General features: G+C 45.2%; 1 protein-coding gene across 8 annotated transcripts in view; it reads left to right on the forward strand.

Annotated features, from left to right (window-relative positions):
- The window catches only part of LOC140425346 (triple functional domain protein), an 801,905-nt gene that overhangs the window by 316,353 nt on the left and 461,136 nt on the right, over positions 1-24,416 (forward strand). For all 8 annotated transcript variants that reach the window (XM_072509518.1, XM_072509516.1, XM_072509515.1 and 5 more), the window contains one exon: positions 12,331-12,453. In XM_072509518.1, the coding sequence (XP_072365619.1) occupies positions 12,331-12,453 (123 nt within the window). The remainder of the gene's footprint in view (positions 1-12,330; positions 12,454-24,416) is intronic.

Consider the following 24,416-nt stretch of genomic DNA (forward strand, 5'->3'; position numbering starts at 1 on the left):
GAGAAATATATTAACATTGTGGCATAACACTTTAGTGAGTCCAATGTTCAAACAGGCTCATAAGTCCAGCCTAGTAGGTGGGCGACGAATGTGGGTTGACCGCCTCAAGGATGGGTCAGGAACCACCGGCTGAGGAATGGGCCTGGCCACAGGCGACAGAGGAATAGGCATAGTGGCAGGAAGCTCCACAAAGTCGACATGAGGAACAACAGGAGGGCGTGGCACTGGTGTATGATCACGTAGCGAGCACGGAAGCAGGCGAAGAGCCCGGCGATTATGTCGGCGAATGGAGCCATCAGGCTTGCGAACCAGGAACGAGCGGGGAGCCATGCATCGGAGAACTTCGGCAGTTGCCGACCAGCCACCCTCTGGTAGGTGGATGCGGACGTTGTCTCCAGGCGCCAAGGCAGGAAGATCAGTTGCCCGAGTGTCATGTGCCACCTTCTGCTGAGCACGCTGATGTCGCATCCTTTGCAGTACTGGAGCATGGTCGGGTGTAGGAACAAGAATGGATGGCACAGTGGTTGAAGGTGCACAGCTTCCTGCTGGACTGATCCAGTTGAATCTGCCAAAAACCCTTTGAGGCATCAAGCTTTGTAAAACTTTTAGCCCGGGCTATTTCACTCGTGACCTCTTCCGATTTGAGTATGAGGTAGTGTTCCCTCATGATGTTGTTGTTCAGGTCTTTCGGGTCGATGCAGATCCGGAGTTCGCCAGAGGGCTTTTTAACGCACACAATGGAGCTGACCCATGGCGTGGGCTCCGTGACCCGGGAAAGCACTCCTTGGTCCTGGAGATCCTGCAGCTGCTGCTTGAGGCGGTCTTTGAGTGGTGCTGGGACTCTACACGGTGTGTGAGTGACCGGGATGGCATCCGTTTTGAGCCGTATTCTGTAAGTGGAGGGCCGTGTGCCCATGCCCTCGAAAGCCCCTGGTTGTGGGCGAGGGGCGAGTGGAGCTGTGCCCTAAATTCTGCATCCGGGAAGTCGGACTTGCCTTCTGGAGACAGACTGTGTACCCGCTGAACGAGGTGGAGAACCTTGCACGCCTGTGCGCCTAGCAGGGAGTCCTTCGATGATCCAACTATCTCAAAGGACAGTGTGGCTGTGTATGCATTGTGTGTGATCTCGAGCTGGCAGGATCCCATGGCCGGGATAACGTTTCCGCTGTAATCGACCACCTGACAGCGGGATGGCTGAATCGGTGGTCTGACCTTCAATGCGTAGAAGGCTGACCATGCTATAAGGTTGGCGGCGGCACCAGTGTCTAAATGGAATGTGATTGGTGATCGGTTGACCGTTAGGGTGGCACACCATTCATCACCCGGATTAGCGCTGTTCACTGGCATCGGCTGGCGGGTCCTACTTGGGGACATCCAGTTCCTGTCAATGACCGTGACGCGGAAGGCTTCCCGATCGTCGGTATCACCGGTCTGTACATCGTCCGGGTATGACTCGGTGTATGGAGGCTGAATGGCCCGCACGTCCTGCGAGGCTGGCGGAATTGGGAAACGTTGGCAGGCTGAGCTGCTCGACAGCAGGCAGCGTAGTGGCCCATCTTGCCACAGCGGAGGCATTGTCGATTCTTTGCTGGACATTGCCGCTTTAAATGTGCAGCTTCGCAGTTGCCGCACATCGTGACGTCATGGTGTTCGTTGCGCCATCGCGCATGCGCAGTTCGGTCCTGCGTCGAGCGCGCCTGCGCGTTGTGTCCCTCTGTGTCGACGTCTCTTTTGGCGCGTACAAGCTCGGGAGGCCGCGGAAAGCGCACAAAATGGCCGCCCTCGTCAGGGCCGCGGGCCGGGAGGAACTCAATCGACTGGACCCGCTCGGCCTCGTAGGACCTCTGCCGTGCCGATTTGCCCGCCTGGAATTGGGAGTACCGGCTGGTCGCGTTTTCATGGAGGACGCAGGCTTCGATGGTGGTGGCTAAGGTGAGGCTCTTAATCTTGAGCTGCTGGCATAGAGTGCCCGAGGTGACCTCAAAAACTATCTGGTCCCGAATCATGGAATCGGAGGTGGCCTCATAACCGCAGGACTGCGCGAGGATACGGAGGTGTGTCAGGAAAGATTGAAAAGGCTCATCCTTACCCTGCAGGCACTGCTGGAAGAGGGACCTCTCGAAGCTCTCGTTCACCTCGACGCTGAAGTGCGGCTCGAGTTTAAGAAGGACCGTCTTGTACTTCGTCTTGTCCTCACCATCCGCGAACAGAGAGTTGTAGATGTGGATGGCGTGTTGCCCTGCGGTGGAGAGGAGGAGGGCGATTTTTCTGGTGTCCGAAGCATTCTCCCTTTCTGTGGCTTCTAGGAAGAACTGGAAGCGCTGTTTAAACAGCTTCCAGTTGATGCCGAGGTTTCCAACGATTTGGAGCGGCTGCGGCGGGCTGATGGTGTCCATGGCGCAGGATGGCGGATTCCTGAAGATATGTAGGTAGGTCTCACAGTTGCTGGGTTCCAATCCTGGTACTATGTCGTGTTGGGTGTTCTGCTATACAGACGAACCAACACGGTTGCAGATGGTACAACTCTGTTTTATTACTATCAATAACAACATTTGTAAACATATGACTGTGGTTCGTTCTTTACCCTTTAACCTGTGGACCCAGCCCTAACACTATCTTAGAGAGGCACTCAGCACATGGTGTATGTCTGAGTGGCTTGCTGTGAGCTCTGTGCCCTGAGCTGTCTCTTGCTGGAATGAGCGGGAACTGTGGTGTTCTCCATTTTATAGTGCGTGTGCTCTTGCTTGTGATTGGCTGCGATGTTGCGTATGTGTTGATTGGTCCATTGATCTGTCCATCAATGTGTATGTGTGTTTGCACCATGATATTTATCTGAATATCATGACACATGGAGGTGACCTGGTTACTGCCTCGAAAGGGCTGACTCCTTTTCATGTAGCATCATGCCGTGCGCTTTTGCCATAAGATCTGTTTTATGCAAGGCCGTACGAATAGGGGACAGGAGCCCTTTGATTACTCTGTCGAAGTCCTCCGAGACAACCTGCTGCAATTTCTTCAGTTCCCCCACCAAGATGCCTGTAAACATCTCAACTGTTAGTGAAGTGGCCAAAGAACCAGCAGGAGCCTCTGCCATTTTCTCAGGAGATGAAGCTTTCAAAGCTCCCGAGTCCGATGACGAACCTTTACTTTTCTGCAGCCTGATTTTGTATTTATTGGGCATTCCTTTTATGTGGGACTCTTTAATCAGTCACCAAGCATTGCCACCTTTTGGCAAACTTAATGTGTAATGTTACTACAGCTGAGGGGATTGGCATATCCACAACAATGGAGGAGGTGAGATGTGCATCGATGCACCAAGATTAGTATGCAGGGAAGATCTGGAACAGGAAGCAAGGAGATGCATTAGAGGGAAGTTATAGTCAGATAGTGAAGGAGAAAGGCCTAAAATAATGTGGAGCAAATTAAGAAATTATTGAATAGGAGTTGTATGTGTTCATAAAGAGTTGTTCCCCAAGCTGAAGCCAGAATTGGAGCTTAATTGTTCAGTGGACCACACTGATTGTTTGATAGATGGCGTATTGCTACCTAAGATTTCTTTGACTGAATGACTGTGTTCTGAATTCCAACCTTGAAGAGTGACTTGGAAAGAAATGGCTGAATCCAAGGGTATGCCTACCCATCATTATTTTCTGAGCACAACCCTATGACCAATAGAAGAATGAAGTTACCATGTGCACAGTGGTTATGCCCTTGCCCAAGACAAAACAAGGAAAGGCTGTGGCACTTCTGGTACTGTATGAAAGTAAAATAAGATGCAAGTTATTCTCAGAATTGGCACCCGAGAATTTGAACGCAGATGAAGGGTTGTATAAATTATTAACTTTCATGGATAGGATTTACAGAAAGGATTACGTATTGGGTGCGAATGAGGCCTGGTCAGATTTTGACAAGTTTAGAAAGTCAGTGGCAACCTCCATGGAAGAATACATAATAGAATTTAGCAGACTGTATGCTAAGCTGCAAAAATTCAGTTGTAGAAATCAAGTTATTAGACTGTGCTAAAGTTACAAATATGGATAGGTTTCTGGTTTTGACGGGAGCTAAATTTGCAGAAAGATACACCTTGTTAGAACAAATGTCAGAGGCTTTTAAAAAATAAAAAAAAAGTTCTTGGGCAAACATTCCTTCCTGGCAGCATTCATGACACAAATGGGCCAATCAACAATAAGACAGTCTATGGAAGACTCCATGTTAATGGGATGCGAGGGGTCTAGAAACAGGCCCCAAGTGTCAATACGGAAGAAGATTTATAACTAAATATAATGAGGACAGAAGCACGTTTAACGATTATGGCAGGAGGAATGAATGTAAAATATAACAGAAAAATGACCTCAGAAATGCCCAGGGTGTCGTCAATCGGTGTTTTAGGTGTGATTCGAAATTCCATTCTGGAATAAACTGTCCAGAGATATGATAGGGTGTTTGAAACCAAACATGAGACAGAAGACTCCGAAGAAGAAGGGGGTATTGACCAAAGCGAAGGCATTGTCCTGATGAGACGAGGTTTCAATGCAGCAATGAACGTGCCACTATCAGCATCCTTCTTAGCCTTAATCACCCTCATTTACATTCCCTTTGTCTTTCTGTCCACGACTCCTTTGTCAATCTGCACCTATCATTGGCCCTCTATCCAGCCCCACTGCTCCACGCCCACCCCACAAGAGTGTAAATCTGACCCTATTTCCAGTTCTCTCCAGCTTTGACAAACAGTTATCCAGACTCAAAACATTAGCTCCATTCTCTCTCCACAGATGCTGTCAGATCAGCTAAGGTTGTTCAATATTTTCTGGGTTTTTTTCAGATTCCATCTGCAGTAATTTTCTTTTAACCGAATGAGGCTATTTGTCCGAAAAGCTGCCAATCATTGGCATTGGTGACAGACTTGCCAGAAGGAGCCAGTCAGTGAAAGGACGCAACTATTGTTGGTAGAGTAGGGAAGGCCACCGGAAAATATAAACACTGGTTGAATGTACAAGATAAATTGGAGGAGGTTAGGTTCATGGATTGGGAACATGAAGTACAAAAATGGAGAGCACAGAAACGTAGTGTCAGTCAGACCGTATGTCTGGTAGTGAACATACCCATTGGGAGAGATCAAGAACTGTTGAAAGAACATCTCATAACAGGAAGGGAAAACCAAGCAGTAACAGTACGGAACGAGATCTAAGATAGGATTGAGAACCCAGCTTAACAAGGTCAAGAAATATAGTACAGACTAGGAATGCTACAAGGAGCAGAAGCCCTTATGATCAAGGGGTCTTAGTGGCTTCCAACAAATTAGATGATAAATTTATAAAAGATGCAAAACAGCCAAGAACTGCAAAGTTGGAAAGAACTTGGGGTGTACATGGAGGTCCAAGATAGGGGACAACGAGTTGCATCTCATGGATGAATATGCACAGAAAGAGGCTTGCTGATGGCACTTAAAGCCAAAGACAGGCTGCTTGGTGGTTTGAGGCTTTGGAGAAAACGTGTGACCAAGATGTATGGGTGGATTCACCGACGACGCAAAAAGTTATTTTGAAGATCTTTGTGGCTCTGTTAGCTACAAATGTTTGGGACTGCCAGTCGACATATTAAATAAAGCTGCTTTCTTATAGGGACGTCAGCTTCAAAGATACATTTTTTTTTTGTCCTCCGAAAGAGGTACCAAACACAGTGTTGTCTGGATTTAAATAAATGTGTATTCAGGTTGAATGAGTTTGGTGTTTCTCAGTGAGGTCAGTTTTGTTAAAGTTGGGCTGTCTTCAGTTGAAAGCAGACCCTGAGAAGTTTTATTGGCACCATGGAAGGAAATGTTCGGCATCTTCATGATGTATGTAGATGATTTTTTTTTGGGTGATAGTAGCGAATTTGAAAATACTGTTATTCACGGAATTAGAATGGAGTTCAAGATTGGCATGGGAAACTAAAAAGATACGAAAAGTGGTAAAAAGGTACATTGGTAGCAGGGACACTTGCCCTGGTGGCTTTTTTAATATCCATGATCCTGACTGAAATAATGAATGGAACAAGCATTCGGGAATAGTACTTATAGAGTGCCACGTTGACAGGGGGCGGGATTCTCTCAGCCCAGGCCGGGCCAGAGAATCGCCGGGATGGGCACGAATCGCGCGACGCCGCCCCGACGCCAGTCCGCCGATTCTCCGAGAATCAGAGCCAGTGGGATTGGGCGAGCGGCCGTACAAAAAAAATTTGCGTCCCGCCGGCGCAGTTCACATCTGGTCTTACCTGGCGGGACCTCGCCGTTAATGGAACTGGGGGCAGCCTGGAGGGGGGAGGGGGCTCCGCTCTGCCGCTGTGGTCTGGCCTGCGATCGGGGCCTACCGATCGGTGAACCCGCCTCTCGGGCCGGGGGCCTCTTTTGTTCCGTGCCGGCCCTGTAGCCCTACGCTATGTTGCGTCGGGGCCGGCGCGGAGATGGGAGCCACCGCGCATGCGTGCAATTGTGCCAGTCCCACTGCGCATGCACAGACCCGCGGCGCCCATCTGACGCCGGGATCGGCAGCTGGAGCAGCGTGGGTCGCTCCAGTGCCGTGCTGGCTCCCTGTAGGGCTCAGAATCACTGATCCTGAGGCCATGTTGACGCCGTCGAGAAACGCAACAGCAATTACCACGGCGTCAACACTTAGCCTCAGGGTCAGAGAATCCTGCCCAATAGCTCCCTTTGGGAGAATGTCCATTCCATGGAAAGCATTCATGAAAAGAGACTGCGGATTGACATAATGAGCCTGAAACAAATGCTGGAGAACTGGGAGATTGACCAGATTATGCGGATTGATAGCAGTTACCCATAATCTGATTGTTTTAACGAAAAAAAGGGCAAGTTTAAATAAATTATTAGAAATTGTGAAAGAGGAGCGTCTTTTCCTATAAGGAAGCGAATATAAGGGTGGATATTTTTTTTTAAAGAAGGGAATAGAGTTTATTGTGGATAAGAAAACATATACATTTGTCTAATGGTAATTTACATCAAATATTATTTTTTCTTTAAGAGGAGACTCTGTTAGGAAAACATTCATGTTCCCTAAAGCTTAAATCAGAATTGGAACTTTGACTGTTCACTAAACCACGCTGCATGTTTGATAGACTGCACATATAAATATATATAAAGGGGATACAGGTGGCACAGTGTTGTTGCTTGAGAAATTATTGTAGAACTCACTAAAACTAGAATTTAAGAAGTCAAGACTTGCTTTTCAGTTTTTATTACTAAGGCACAATTGGAACCCACAGAAATGGGTAGAGACAAGAACAAGGGATATTAGATCTATAAAGATGGGTCTGTGGGAAAAGGACAGACACACATCATGAAGAACAGGGGATGTCCCGCTACCAATCCTAAGGCCCAGGTCCGATCAAAATTGTTTGGGAAGCAGATGCAAATGTTTAGCTGAGTTGCAAAAAGGCAACAAGGCAATAATTTGCAGCAAGCAGAAAATTATGGGAGAATAAAATGTACACAAACTGCTAATTGTCTGCGTGCTTCGTAACACTCTCGCCTGTGAATCAGAGGTTTGTTTCAGAACTTCAGTGCTTTATATAGACTGACATTTTAATGCAGTACTGGGGCGGTGCTAGGTTGTCAGAATCGTGTCTTTTGAATGAGATATGAAACTGATGTCCTGTTGCCTATTCAGGCACTATATGGGCGGCACAGTAGCACAGTGGTTAGAATGGTTCTTCGCAGTGCCTGGGTTCCAGGTCTGATTCCCGGCTTGGGTCACTGTCTGTGCGGAGTCTGCACGCTCTCCCTGTGTCTGTGTGGGTTTCCTCCGGGTGCTCTGGTTTCCTCCCACAAGTCCCAAAAGACATGCTGTTCGGTAATTTGACCATTCTGAATTCTCCCTCTGTGTAAGCGAACAGGTGCCGGAATGTGGCGACTAGGGGATTTTCACAGTAACTTCATTGCAGTGTTAATGTAAGCCTACTTGTGACAATAAAGATTATTATTATTATTCAAAACAGAGTGGGTGTGTGCTCTACATCATTAAAGTAGATTAACTGGTCATTTATATAATTTGCTTTTGTGAGATATGACTATATTATTCATTATTATTGCTAGTTCACTGACTGCATAGGGCTTTGGGATTTCTTGTGTGGGCTCTTTATATAAAAGCAAATTGTTTGTTTCCTCTTAATTATAAATATAAATATGTATACATGTAAATAAAAATGATGTAATTTTCAATGATCTCTTCAGGATGATGGGTAGCTTGGGTAAGCAGGGTTTTAGTGCTGCCAGTGGGCTGCCAACTGGCAACTCAAAACTGGGCTGCAAAGGGTCTATTATTTTTTAAAATAAATTTAGAGTACCAAACCATTTCCCTCCAACCAAGGGGCAATCCAGCATGGCCAATCCATCCAACCTGCACATCCCTGGGCCGTGGAGGTGAAACCTATGCAGACACGGAGAGAATGTGCAAATTCCACACGAATAGTGATCTGGGGCCTTAATCGAACCCGGGTCCACAAAGGGACAATTCTTAACAATTTAGTGTTTTGTGCTATTAGCACTGTTGCTTTGCAGCGCCAGGGTCACTGTCTGTGCGGAGTCGGCACGTTCTCTCTGTGACTGTGTGGGTTTCCTCCGGGTGCTCCGGTTTCCTCCCACAAGTCCTGAAAGAAGTGCTTTTAGGTAATTTGGACATTCTGAATTCTCCCTCTGTGTTCCCGAACAGGTGCCGGAATGTGGCGACTAGGGGCTTTTCACAGTAACATCATTGTTACAGTGTTAATGTAAGCCTACTTGTGACGATAAAGATTATATATATATTATATAGTGGCGGCAGACCTTCAGCTAGTCTAAACACAACATAGGAACAGGAGTATGACATTCAGCTTTTCAAACCTACTCTGCCATTCAGTTAGAACATGGCTGGTCTGTATCTTAACTCCCATCTACCTGCCTTGCTTCCATAAGCCCAATCAAAACCTATTAATTTAACTTGAAGTTTTCAATTGACCTAGCCTAAATCTTTCCAGATTTACTATACCCTTTTTATGAAGATGTGCTTCCAGATAATTACCCCTGAACAGCCTAGCTATAACTTTTAAGGTTTATTCTGGATGTCCGCACCAGAAGAAATAGTCTAATCATGAGTTCTTTTTTTGATTCTTTTAACCATCTTAAACGCCTCAGTTAGGTGTATTAGCCTTCATCTTCTACACTACAGGGCGGAAACGTCCATCATTATGGCAAATCTCTGCTGTACTTTCTGTAAGGCCATTATGTTATCTTTCCTGAAATGCAATGTGCTGGACTGAATGTGTTACTTTAAATGGGCTCCCATCTAAACTTTTCATGACTTTGTGTTTCAACCTTTTGAGATAATGGCCACATCCGTTCGCCTTAGTTATATTTTGCACCTGTTGATGAGCTTTTAGCGATTGCTGTACTTAGACCCTTAAGTCTCAGCGCCTCCCAGTTCCCAGCTTTTCACCTTTTAGAAAAAATTGTATATATCTTTCTTCGGTCTTCAAAATGATCTCTTTCTGCTATAGTTTTGTCCATTCATTCAATCTTACAATATCCCTTTGCAGTATCTCCTTGAATCTACACTATTTACTGTGTCACTTAACATGGCATTGAGAGCAAACTTGGATACATGGATCTCCATTCCTTCATTGAAATTATTTATAAATGTAGTGAAAAGGTGAAACCCCTGTGGAGGGGGGGGGGGGGGGCACCACCACAAGTCACATCCTATCGATTTGAGTACATATCTATTATTGCTACTCTGTCTCCTAACCCCTAACCCAATTAAGATTTTAATTGAAAATATAAAACAATCAAAATGTTTAAAAATATATTTTAAATTTATCGCTTAAGAAAAAAGAGATGCTGCTGCACTGAATCTTTTGGAACAGATCAAGTACCCAGAGAATACTGATTGTAATGTGAGAGTCAAGTATGACCTTCTCATTCTAATATAGTACCATTTATTGGATCACAAGGAAACATTTAGACATTTTAGCATGCATTAGGAAATGTTTAGATTGAATTTTCTAATAGAATATGGAATGCCACATAGTGGTTTTAATATATTACCAGTAGCTGTCCTGTGGAGTCAAGACCATGGAGAAGCAGGACTAGAAGGTAGGGGATATTTAAACCAGAGCATGCAGTCATGTTTGAGCATTCTGTCCTTATTTTTAAACTTGCATTATAAATTATTTTGTTTGTATTTTTAATGGGAACGGTTCAAAAAGATTTATGTATATTTATTGTGCTGTTTGAGTTGAGGAGTGGGATTTATTAGATAAATCTATCAAAGAACCAACACTTAAAAGTAGCCCAAATGGCCGCCTCCTGTGATGTACCATTCCATGAATCTAATTGCATCCTCTTGCCAGCAATGGTGTTGTAGTGCCTCCAATGTATTCTCTCTCTTGCACCATGCACTAATGAACTCATGATGTAAAGAACCTGAATCATGTTGGTAACCTGTTAGTAACTCACCGTCCTACAGCAACTTTGTTTGTCTTTCAAGGCAACCAAAATTTGCACCAGTATATTTGCAGGAAAGAAACAAATACAGTAAATGTTGCAAATTTGAACAAATTAAAAACAAAAACAGAATTGCAGTCAAAAGCTCACCAAGTAACAGCAGTGGTTGGAGGGGAGGGGGGGGGGGGGGGGGGGGTGTGCTGTAGACTTGAAAAGGTTACCATAAAGCTTTAAATGACTGAGCAGCAGAATCATGACTTTTGAGTCTTGGAGTGTGGTCCAAGAAAGCTGTGTTGCCCTGATCGTAGAGCAACCCAGGACGACTGGAAGTCAAATTTGAGCAGATTTCAAGGTGTTGAAAATAACTTATGGGGATAGGGTGGAAGTGTGGACCTTGGGTAGGGTGCTCTTTCCAAGAGCCGGTACAGACACGATGGGCCGAATGGCCTCCTTCTGCACTGAAAATTCTATGATAAAGAAGAAACATCAGATTACCTACCTAATAAGGTGGTCTCTATTCTTAATGTGCAATATCCGGTTATCTTAACGCACAAATACGTGTCAGCTGAATAATTCACTGGGTTTTGCAGGGGGTGCTGGGAGGCTTGTTGATGATAAACTGTTCATATTTGTTTAAGTATCCATAAAAAGTTGCATCTTAACTTGTTTTTTAATGCTGATGTGAATTAATAAATTTTGCTGATTAACAGAATTGGCCCTGAAACAATAATGTCATAATCTCAGCATAGTGTTGGATGATTAATAAGTGAATTTTTGAAGATACATTTTTTACATTTCAGAGTATTTTAGCTTCTACCTTCACACCATGTATGTCCCAATCTTTAATTTATTCAACATAAAAATGTTTGAGGTAATTTTATTTTAGTGCTTTCAGCTTCCTTTTAGTTTTTGGGTTGGGGGGGGGGGGGGGAGAGATTTTTTGGTGAAAATCATTTAATGTGATCGGCTGCTTTGTGGATTTGGTGACATCACTTCAGTTGCAGGCTGTGAATCCTCTCTAAAGAATGTTGCAATCAGTTATAGTGCTTCTGCGTGCCACTAAACTGTGAAATTCCCGCTAGGGCGATCTCTGTATCTCTCAATGAGACTTAATTCCTGCCCTTGCTGTGCTGCTGACCACAAGATCCAGCACAATGATAATGATTCGTCACATCCAGGTGATCAGGCAGCAATTTAAAACCCAGCTGAACTCTTGGCAATCTGGAATATCTTCATTTCATTGATGTGTCATCCTAGTTTATGTGCTCAAGTCCTGCAATTCCTCTTCAATCCATCTTCTGAAGCAAGGGTACTACCGACTGAACCAAGCCTTCATATTTCTACGCGTGTTCAATGCAGTTTCCCCAGAATCTATCAAACTAGGCAATACTGCAGTGAGGACGCAGTATTAGTTCACATACATATGCTCCAACATAAATTTGCAGTTTGTTTGTCAGGTAATTGTCCTACTATTAATTAATGTAATACGATTGCAACATTGATTCCTTGTACTTGAAAAACAGTTTGCTGCATGTCAGGTCCTTTTAAAATTCTCAAATTATTCTGCTGTTACTATGTACGTGTAGTGCTGCTGCCAAACCTCCAGCATAAAAGTGTGCCCAAAGTGCCTGTTACATTGCCTGTTGCTACTCAAGCAAGTTGAGTACAAAGAAAAAATGAAGCTGAAGGCGATGCAGCCTGTGTTAAATTAGACTGGTCCATCTTGCACGCTGTGCCTTTTTTGTTTTCAGTCACTGGTGTGCAATAAATTACAAATAGCCCAGTGTCTATCATGATGTGTCGTTTCATAAATCTAATTGAGATTCAATGTGTTTAATAAATCTCCTACTTCTATTCAGATGTTTGACTGGATCTCTCACAACAAAGGACTCTTTTTGAATAGCTACACAGAGATTGGAGCTACTCATCAGCATGCGATGGAACTTCAAACACAGCACAATCACTTTGCAATGAACTGCATGGTAAGAGTCTATAGATGAGAAACATACAAAAATTGAGTAAGTATTGAGTTTCTACTTTCCAGGTGGAGCAAAAAGAGACGTTTTTGGTAAAGAACTTGATGTATTTCAGTAATGAATAAAGCGAAGGATTTGTTACTTAGATTCCTTCAAGCAGGGTTTTCCCAACTCTGGCACGTTCATGCAAAATTAATAGCATTCTAGCAGCACATTGCAAGCATGTAGTAGACAATTGAGGGATTGAGGGATTTAGGGATGCTGTATTCTGGCAAATTACAAACTTTGCTAATGAATGAACTTTACTCGGGCATTAATGGAGGGTTCACATTATATGGAACGTTTTAATCCAGATTTGCAGCTATTATGCTGTTCAAACCACATGTATTTATTAGCATACTGAAGCAGTGGATGGCTTAGTATGTTGAAAGCATTTAGTTATGGATGCAAAAGCTGTCTGGTATTTTTGCTAGTTGAACAGAAGTTAACAAGTCAAACCAAACTGTCTAAACTGACACATTACTGATTGAGAGTACTGTTGGAGTTGCTCTCTGTGGAGCTGTGGGTCAATAGAAGTCACTGTTGTCAAAATTAGGGGAAGGGGTAAAGAATTTTTGCCCATTGCTAGTTTCTCTGAACTGAATGGCTTGCTAGGCTATTTCAGAAGATAAGAGTCGACTACATTGTTGTAGATCTGGAGTCACATGTTGGCCAGGCAGACGTTCTTCATTGAAGGGCATCATTTAATCAGATGGGTTTTCATAACAATCGATGATGGTTTCTTGGTCACCATTACTTAGACTAACTTTGGATTCCAGATTTGTTAAAATTGAATTTAAATTCCACCAGATGGCATTAACCTGGGCCCCTGGGTTACTAATCAAGTGACATTAACACTACACTACCACCTCCCCTGCCAATATATTGGCAGATAAGTTTTGATGGTATGAAGGAACATGGGTTTATGTTTCCACACATTTGGATTTTGTCATTAATGATGCTGTATTTGGGAGATTACCATCAATTCTTCTCCATGGCTAAACCAATGCTTCAGACCCAACTAAATTGTTTTCAGCCTCAGGATCCTCTTTGATTCCAATCTGAGCAACTAACCTCATCATATCTTTGACGCAAGTTTTTGGCTTTCCTTTCTCATATCCCCTTTGGTTTTTGCAAATTTCCTACATTTGGGTGTGATAGAAATGCAAGTTTTTTTGTGGTGTCAGGTGCTGACCAAGTGCTTTCCTGTAGATAATTTGGAAACATAGGGAGAATCACCGTGCCATTTTTAGAGAGCATTGAAAATGCCATAGTCCTTAGCACTGCTGACTACGGCACTGACGACCCGGGTTTGATCCTGGCCCCGGGTCACTGTCTGTCTGCACATTCTCCCTGTGTCTGCGTGGATTTCACCCCCACAACCCAAAGATGTGCAGGTTAGGTGGATTGGCCACACTAAATTGCCCCTTAACTGGGAAAAATATAATTGGATACTCTAAATTTATATTTAAAAAAAGAAAATTGTATAGGCCGGTAGCTGGCTGAATTAACTGTGTGGAATACAAGATAGGATAAAATTGTCAATTGTTGGTAATAGAACTGTTAATATTTCAATTTCACCACTTAAAATATGCCAAATAAGATATAACTCAATAAGATGGAAGTAAAATAAGAGTAGCAATCCTGAATTCCCACCATCCCTACCATTTTACAGAAATGTGGTGATTTAAGGAAGAATGAAAATTTATTGGCAGTGCTTTTTGTTCAACATATAAAAATAACAGGTACAAATATATTTGTTTTTAAAAATTAATTATCTATCCTCCAGTGGAGACCAATTGTTAATTTTGTTACCATACAACCAATGATTGGTCCTCCAGAATGGCTCCATTGGGCCCATCTTTGGGCATACATGAGAGCTGAGCTGCAGCTTCATTAACTATATGGAAGTGTGTTCCTGCTGGGCACACTGCCAACATAGCAGTTTGCATTTTAAATAGAAAATTGATTTCTTACAAAATATTTCTTCTTTTAAAGCTGTTTGCAATGCAAGATGAGTCCTTCAGTAACTTCTTCCTCAACTAATGTTTTCAGTGCCTATGCTCATGCAGCCTGACCTATTTCCCTAATGATACTCGGCAGAACGAATGGCTCACTCTCGCTGCAGCTCATCTGAAGAGAGAGCAGGCCAGCTGTATGATTCCCTGATTATTTAAATTTGACAGTGATTTTTGAACTCTATTTTTAAAACTGCTCTCATGGGATAAGATGTGCTAAGTTTCTACATTTTGAAAAATTAAAAGCATGCAGCTGATTTAATTAAAATGGTTAAATGTAGATTTATTTTGCCCTATTTAATTTAATATCCTCTTGTTAATTATTGCTGTTGCTATGCATGATGATGTAAGTCATCTATTTCACGTCATGAAGAAATATGTTTGATGTCGGCTGTGATGCATAGAGTGAAAGCTGCTTCATCCTGTAAATATATTTGACAGGCTATAAAGCCATTTTGAGTTGCTGCCATAGGGAATATGACTGTGTTCAGCTGCAAAAACTGGAACAAATTTGACGTAGTGACATTAAAGCAAAATACGGTGGATGTTGGCAATCTGAAATAAATACAAAATGCAGGGGGTACTCGGGTCTGACAGCATCTGTGGAACGAGAAACAAGTTAACATTTTGAGTTGAATGTGACTTCAAGATCCTACAGTGCAGAAGGAGACCAGCCGTCCCATCAAGTCTGCACCAACCCTTCGAATGAGCGCTCGACCCATGCCCGCACCCCCATCCCCAAAATTCCATAACCTAATCTGCACATCCCTGGACTGCCAGACCTGCCAAATTTGACATTGTATCTTGTTTCTTTGGACTGAACCAGGATGTTCCTATCATTTATCCATGTCCACTTAATCAGTAAGTATCTGTTTTGTATGTTTTTTTTGAGTTTCCTATTGGCTGCAAGATATTTTCCAATAAACCTGGCCTATGCCACAGGAGAGGCTGTTGCCTTATGTTAAATCTTATGGTGCAATGAGCTTAGTACCATTCAACATGACACTAACATTGAGACAGTTTCAAATTTCATGTCAAGAAATCCTAAAAATAGTTGAAGTTAAGATTCAGCTAATAACACAAATGTAACATGTACTCTACAAAATAAGATACTGTAGGTGAAATACAACACAGTGCAAATTAAACACTTTGCAAATCACTCCAAGGTAGATGTTATTTTAATTAAGAATAATCAGAGATGTTTTTGTCGAAAGGCAATATTTAACCTGCATATTTAACCAATAGGGCATGCATTTTTTTTTTCACTAGATAATGAATACTTTATGAATGTTTTTTTAATCACATGTTTATGTCCACTATTGTAACCAGTTCAATTGATGTTCTGTTTTACCTCAATTAATATTGTATTACATTTGAGATATATGGCATGCACTACGTTTAAGCATTGCCAATGTGACTCACAGAGTCATTTCTGTTGCCAAACACTTTTACCAATATATGCATTTTAAGAAGTTGAAGATTCTCAAGCCTGTATTTAAAGCAACATCATTCAGGAAGCCTCACAACTATCACGAGACTGCCAACATTCACAACCTTCTCCTGATTAATAGTAAATTTTATATAATTATTCATCTTTGTCGTTATTCTACATATCTTGAAATAAAGGTTCACAAATTGGATTTTTTCCTCTTTTGAGATATTGATTCTGTTGCCCTCTGCTGCCCTATGCAGTCATATTCCACCCTTTAGAGCTTTCTAGTCACTTCAAATGCCTGTTAAGATATTTTCCTGATATGATGACATGTGTTTAAGCTTTTTGGACAGTTCTTCACACCGTGTCAGGTTTCTCGCCCCAGAAATTGATTGTGCAAACTGTTTTTGACCCTTGTATTCATACTTGCACTGTCACACTTCAACCATTAGATGGGCCTTTGCAAGTTCCAGAAGCTGCAGATCTCCAAAGCTAGTCCTACATTACTTTTTAAAAAAATATATATTTTATTAAAGTTTTCAAACACAGTTTTTTCCCTTACAAAGCAAAGAAATAAAAATAAAAGTAACATGATAACTGCAATATAACATTGTGTAACTAACATGGTAAACTAACCAAATAACACAAAGTAATACTCCCCTCCCCGCCCCCTCTCCCCCTCCAAAAACCCAAACAATTTACCCCCCCTCCCTCCCCCTGGGTTGCTGCTGCTGGCCGTCTATCTTCCCTCTAACGTTCCGCTAGGTAGTCGAGGAACGGTTGCCACTGTCTGGTGAACCCTTGAGCTGATCCTCTCAGCGCAAACTTCATCTGCTCTAGTTTTATGAACCCCGCCATATTGTTTATCCAGGCCTCCAGTCCGGGGGGTTTCGCCTCCCTCCACATGAGTAAAATCCTACGCCGGGCTACTAGGGACGCAAAGGCCACGACATCGGCCTCTTTCGCCTCCTGCACTCCCGGCTCATCCGCTACTCCAAATATGGCTAACCCCCAGCCTGGCTTGACCCGGACCTTCACCACCTTCGTGATCAATCCCGTCACTCCCCTCCAATACCCCTCCAGTGCCGGACACAACCAAAACATATGTGTGTGGTTCGCCGGGCTTCCCCCACACCTCCCACACTTGTCCTCCACTCCGAAGAACCTGCTCAACCTTGCTCCCGTTATGTGTGCTCTATGCAGCACCTCAAATTGGATCAGGCTAAGCCTGGCACACGAGGAAGAGGAATTTACCCTGCTTAGGGCATCAGCCCACAAACCCTCCTCAATCTCCTCCCCGAGCTCCTCTTCCCATTTTCCCTTCAGTTCGCCCACCAACTCCTCCCCCTCTTCTCTCATCTCCCGATATATCTCTGACACTTTGCCCTCCCCGACCCACACCCCCGAAAGCACCCTGTCCTGGATCCCTTGTGTCGGGAGCAGCGGAAATTCCCTCACCAGTTGTTTCGTGAACGCTCTCACCTGCATATATCTAAAGAAATTTCCCCGGGGTAGCTCATACTTTTCCTCAAGCGCTCCCAAGCTCGCAAACGTCCCGTCTATAAATAAATCTCCCACTCTCCTGATTCCTACCCGGTGCCAGCTCTGGAATCCTCCGTCCAGCCTCCCTGGGGCAAACCTATGGTTGTTCCTGATTGGGGACCACACCGAGGCTCCCAGCACACCCCTCTGTCGCCTCCATTGCCCCCAGATACTTAATGTTGCCGCCACCACTGGGTTCGTGGTAAATCTTTTTGAGGAGAGCGGTAGTAGCGCCCTCACCAGCGCTTTTAAACTCGTCCCTTTGCAGGACTTCATCTCCAACCTTTTCCACGCCGCTCCCTCTCCCTCTATCATCCATTTACGAATGATCGCCACATTGGTGGCCCCGTAGTAGTCGCCCAAATTCGGCAACGCCAGTCCCCCTCTGTCTCTGCTACGTTGTAGCAACCCCCTCCTTACCCTCGGGGCCTTCCCTGCCCACACGAAGCTCGTGATGCTCCTATCTATTTTTTTAAAGAAGGCCTTAGTGATCAGTATAGGGAGACATTGGAACACAAATAGGAACCTCGGGAGGACCATCATCTTAATTGCCTGCACTCTGCCCACCAGTGACAGCGGCTGCATGTCCCACCTTTTGAAATCCTCTTCCATTTGTTCCACCAGTCGTGTCAGATTGAGTCTGTGTAAGGTTCCCCAGCTCCTGGCTATCTGAATCCCCACGTATCGGAAGTTTCTTTCCACTCTCCTTAGCGGTAGGCCATCTATCCCTCTACTCTGGTCCCCAGGGTGTATCACAAAAAGCTCACTCTTTCCCATGTTAAGCCTATATCCCGAGAAATCTCCAAACTCCCTCAATATCTGCATGACCCCTGTCATCCCCCCCACTGGGTCCGTCACATACAGCAGTAGGTCATCCGCGTAGAGTGACACTCGGTGTTCCTCTCCCCCTCTAATCACCCCTCTCCATTTTCTGGAGTCTCTCAGCGCTATGGCCAGTGGTTCAATTGCCAACGCGAACAGTAATGGGGACAACGGGCATCCCTGTCTTGTTCCCCTGTGTAGTTGAAAATACTCCGACCTTTGCCGACCTGTGACCACACTTGCCGTTGGGGCCCCATAGAGGAGTTTAACCCAGCTGACAAACCCGTCCCCGAACCCGAACCTCCTCAGCACCTCCCATAGATACTCCCACTCCACCCTATCAAATGCCTTCTCTGCATCCATTGCCGCCACTATCTCTGCCTCCCCCTCTGCTGGGGGCATCATTATCACCCCTAATAGCCGTCGCACGTTGACATTTAGTTGTCTCCCCTTTACGAACCCTGTCTGATCTTCGTGCACCACCCCCGGGACACAATCCTCTATCCTCGTTGCCAGAACCTTTGCTAGCAACTTGGCGTCCACATTTAGCAGTGAGATAGGACTATAGGACCCGCACTGCAGCGGATCTTTATCCCGCTTCAAGATTAGCGATATCGTCGCCTCCGACATTGTTGGGGGTAGGGTCCCCCCTTCTCTGGCCTCGTTAAAGGTCCTTACCAGCAGCGGGGCCAACAAGTCCACATATTTTCTATAGAATTCCACCGGGAACCCATCTGGTCCCGGGGCCTTCCCTGCCTGCATGTTCCCCAGCCCCTTGGTAACCTCGTCCACCCCAATCGGCGCCCACAGGCCTTCCACCTCCTGCTCCTCCACTCTCGGGAACCTTAATTGGTCCAAAAACTGCCGCATCTCCTCTTTTCCCTCCGGGGGTTGGGACCTATATAGTCTCTCGTAAAAGGTCTTAAACACCTCGTTTATCTTCCCTGCTCTCCGCACCGTAGCTCCCGTTTCATCCCTAATTCCCCCTATCTCCCTCGCCGCTGTCCTCTTTCGCAGCTGATGGGCCAACAGGCGACTCGCCTTGTCCCCATATTCATATCTCATCCCCTGTGCCTTCCTCCACTGTGCCTCCGCCCTCCTTGTTGTCAACAGTTCGAACTCCGTCTGGAGTCGTTGCCTCTCCCTGTATAGTCCTTCCTCCGGGGCCTCCGCGTATTCTTTATCTACCCTCAAAATCTCCCTCAGTAGTCTTTCCCTTTCCTTGGCCTCTATTCTCCCTCCCCCCCCCCCATTATCAGGTTTCCTACCTCCAGGTCTGGGATACGTCCCAGCATCCGCTTCATAAATCCCGCATCATCCCAATTCGGGGCATATACGTTAACCAACACGACCTCCATTCCCTCCAGTCTGCCACTCACCATCACATATCTGCCTCCGCTGTCTGCTACAATGTTCCTAGCTTCGAATGACACCCGTTTCCCCACCAGTATGGCCACCCCTCTGTTCTTTGCATCCAACCCTGAGTGGAACACCTGTCCCACCCATCCTTTCCTTAACCTAACTTGGTCCGCCACCTTCAGGTGCGTCTCCTGAAGCATGGCCACGTCTGCCCTCAGTCCTTTCAAGTGCGCGAACACTCGGGCCCTTTTAATCGGCCCATTTAGGCCTCTCACATTCCACGTGATCAGCCGAACTGGGGGGCTGCCTGACCCCTCCCCTGTCGACTAGCCATCACCCTCTCTAGGCCAGTCCCACGTCCCGGTTCCGCGCACCCACCCGTTCCCCAGGCGGCGCATTCCCGCCCCGACCACCTTTTCTTTTACCAGTTCCTCTTCGATCTCTGCAGCAGCAACCCAGTTATCCCCCCCCCCTGCTAGATCCCCATCTAGCATGATTACTCCCCCCATATTGCTTCCGAAAGTCAGCTGACTTCAACTGACCCCGGATTCTCCCGCTCTCTCCTTGACTCCCCCGTGTGGGGAGCTCCCATCTACCTTGCGCCTATCTTCCCACCATCACCTTTCTGGCGTGGGAACAAGAACAATAAGCCCCGTGTTCTCTAGAGCCGTCCCGCCCCTTGTGGCGCAGCTCCCTCTGCCGCCCCACTCCCATTCCCCATCCACCGCCTATGTCTCTTCTTCCCCCCCACCGGCACCCACATTTCTTAGTGTCCCCCCCCCTCCCCAATTTACATCTCTATATACATCAGCATTGTCGTTTCCCCTCCAACATCAGTCCCTTAGTTCTGATCCAGTTTCTCGTTTTTAATGAAGGTCCATGCTTCTTCCGCCGTTTCGAAGTAGTGATGCCTCTCCTGGTGCGTGACCCACAGTCGCGTCTGCTGCAACATCCCGAACTTCACCTTCTTCTTGTGTAGCACCTCCTTGGCTCGATTAAAACTCGCCCTCCTTCTCGCCACCTCCGCACTCCAATCCTGGTACACCCGTACCACCGCATTCTCCCATCTACTACTTCGTACCTTTTTGGCCCATCTCAGAACCACCTCTCTGTCATTGAAGCGATGAAATTGCACGATCGTCGCCCTGGGTGGTTCTCCCGCCTTTGGTCTCCTCGCAGGGACCCAATGGGCCCCTTCCACTTCCAAGGGGCCCGAGGGGGCCTCAGCTCCCATTAGCGAGCGTAGCATCGTGCTCACGTAAGCCCCGCCGTCCGCTCCTTCCACTCCCTCGGGGAGACCCAGGATCCGAAGGTTCTTTCTCCGTGATCTGTTTTCTAGGACTTCAATCCTTTCAATGCACGTTTTGTGGAGCGCCTCGTGCGTCTGCGTTTTGACCGCCAGGCCCAGGATCTCGTCCTCGTTGTCCGTCGCCTTCTGCTCCACCACGCGGAGCTCCATCTCCTGGGTCTTTTGTGCCTCCTTAAGCCCCTCAATTGCTTGTAGCATCGGGGCCAGCACCTCCTTCTTAAGCAGCTCCACACACCGTCTCAAAAATTCGCCTTGGTCCGGCCCCCATGTCGCCTGGGCTCTCTCCGCCGCCGCCTTGCTCCTTTTTCCTTCTGCCCCTGTCCTCGAGGAATCTTCGCGATCTGGCCGCCGCCGCCGATATTTTTCTTTTTCGTTGGGGGGGACTCCCACACCGGATTTCGTCCCGAAAAAATTCCCCGTTGGAGCTCTTAAAAAAGCCCGAAGGTCCGTTCGAGCTGGAGCCGCTGAAACGTGCGGCTTAGCTGGTCATCGCCGCAACCGGAAGTCGCTAGTCCTACATTACTAATACACTGAGGGAAGTTATTTGAAGACCTGAGAAAGATCCACTCGCATGTTACATTTTGAACATTTTAGTTTTTCATTGATGTTTGATACATCAATAAACTTCTAATAACTAAGTAAAATTATTCACAAAATGGGAGTGAGTTTCTTGGTAGTGGCTGCATGATCTCCAAGAACAAGGTACTCTCAGTCCAGCAATTCCTTGACTTTTATATTTGTATCCTTGCTTACAAATCCCATGGAGGATCGTGCCCTCTCTATCCTGATAATCTCCCTCCAACCCTAGAAGTTCAAAGGTCTCTGTACTCCTCCAATTCTGATCTCCAAATTCTTAAACACTGCACTGTTTGCTGTCATGCTTTCAGTTGCCTAGGTCCAAAGCTCCTGAATTCTTTCCCTAAATCTCTCTGCTCCAACTCTGTTCATTTTAAGACAGTAACCTCTTCAACCAAGTTTTTAGGTTAGTTTTCATAATATCTCATGTGACTCAAATTTTGATAATGACTTGGGCTGTTTTTCTGGTAAAGGTGCCATACAACTGCAATAAAACAGAAAATGCTGGAAATACCTCAATCTGGCAGTATCAATGGAGAGGAAAAACCCCCAGATAGGTTCTTGATTAATAGGGGCAGCACGGTGGCGCAGTGATTAGCATTGCTGCCTCACGGAGCCGAGGTCTCAGGTTCACAAAAAATGAATTGGGTACTCTAAATTTATACATAAATCAAAATAGGGGGATTAGGCGTTATGGGGAGAAGGCAAGAGAATAGGGATGAGAAACATATCAGCCATAATTGAATGTCGGAGCAGACTTGATGGGTCGAATGGCCTAATTCTGCTCCTATGTCTTTTAGTCGTGTGGAAACAGATTTGTGACCTTTCATCTGGTGCTCATTTCCCTTGCATTAATGGTTTTCAGAACAAAGGAGGGGAGAAATACTAATATGAATAAGAAGCAAATATCCCACTTCAACCAAATTAAATATAGTACCACAAGACATGATAGGTTGGTTTCATTTATCAGTCCTTGGAAGCAGCACATAGACTGGATGTGAACGTGCACTTACTTCCTTCAGTTGGCAAGCTAACATTGTCCCTGCCCCCCCTTCAGTATTGTACCTTTGTTTTATATTACCTTTCTTTGTTCGAAACAACAAAACATACAACTTCATACTTTGTGTGAAGCTTTATCTGCTGCTTGTCTGCCCACTCCAGCAGCCTGTTTCAGTCCTCTTGAAGAATATCACTATCCTCCTCACAGTTTATAAACTTCAAAGTTTTGTATCATGTGTAAATTTTCAAATTGTATGCTGAACATCAAATTGTAGGTCATTAATATATCTCAAGAAAAGCAGTGGTCATAATATTGATTCCTGGATAACCCCACTATATACCTTCATCCTGTCTGAAAGAACAACCATTCATCACTACTCTTGTTCCCTGTCACCCACCAAACTTTATAGCAATGGCCCCATTGTCCCTTTTTATTCCATTCAGTACCTCAACTTCTTACGCTATTGCGTTGGTACCATCTTGGTTAAAAAACCCAGATGTAATGGAGGCGTTTAGTACCTCAGTCATGTGCTCTGCCCCCATATGTAAATCCCCGTTTTGGTTCCTAATTTACAGTTTATAAACTTCAAACCACTCCTCTAGTCTTTTACTATTGATATGCTTATGTTAGCTGTCAGTCTCTTGGCATATGGACGATAAGGGAATAGTGTAGATGGGCTTTAGAGTGGTCTCACAGGTCGGCGCAACATTGAGGGCCGAAGGGGCTGTACTGCGCTGTTAAGTTTTATGTTCTTCATATACACTCTTTGCCTCTGATGTCCTTTTTCTTTACATTTTGAACCTCGTATATTCAGCTTGGTTCTCATTTTAATTTAATAACCTCACATTTGTCATACTTTTCTGCTTAACCTTACTCTCCATATCTCTGGTTAATCGGAGCTCTAACTTTGGCCACCCTACTTTGCCCCCTCATAAGAATGGATCTTAACTGTACCTACACTATCTCTTTAAAGGCAGCCCTTTGTTGTGTTACATTTTTGCCTGCCGATCTTTGATTCCAGTTGACCAGGGACACATTTCCAATCACCCCACTGAAATTGAACCTCCTATAATTAAGTATTTTTACTTTAGATTGCTCCTTGTCAGGCGGCTTGGTGGTGTAGTGGTTAGCACTGCTGCCTCACGGCACCGAGGACCCAGGTTCGATCCCGGCCCAGGTCACTGTCCGTGTGGAGTTTTGACATTCTCCCCGTGATTGTGTGGGTCTCATCCCCACAACCTAAAAAGATGTGTAGAGTAGGTGGACAACTGCCCCTTAATGGGGGAAAAAAAAATTGGGTATTCTAAATTTATATTAAAAAAAAGATTGCTCCTTGTCTTTCTCGTGTTTAACCTAAAGCTTAATATGTTTCTGATCACTATTCCCTAAAAGGTCCTCGACTGAAACTTGATCCACTTAAATCACTTAATTTCTGAGAATCAGACCCAGCAATGCCTCCTTCCTTGCTGGGCTGGAAACATGCTGATTAAGAAAATTCTTCTTAATACACTTAAACTCTTCCTCCTCTCTGCCCTTTTCACTATTGCTATCACAATCTATATCAGGATAATTAAAAACATCATTATTCCACTCTATAGTTTTCACACCTCTGTGTACTTTATCTACAAAATTACTCCTGTGTACCTTTTCCGCTAGTTGGTAACACAGAATACACCCAGTTGTGTAATGGTACCTCTGCTGTTTCTTAATTCTAACCAAATTGATTCAGTCCTCTGCCCCTCCAAGAAATCGTCTCACTTCAGCACTCCAGGTGGCACGGTAGCACAGTCGTTAGCACTGTTGCTTCACAGCTCCAGGGTCCCAGGTTCGATTCGGCTTGTGTCGCTGACTGTGCGGAGTCTGCACATTCTT

Source organism: Scyliorhinus torazame, chromosome 6 (assembly GCF_047496885.1).
Source record: "Scyliorhinus torazame isolate Kashiwa2021f chromosome 6, sScyTor2.1, whole genome shotgun sequence".
NCBI lineage: Eukaryota > Metazoa > Chordata > Chondrichthyes > Carcharhiniformes > Scyliorhinidae > Scyliorhinus > Scyliorhinus torazame.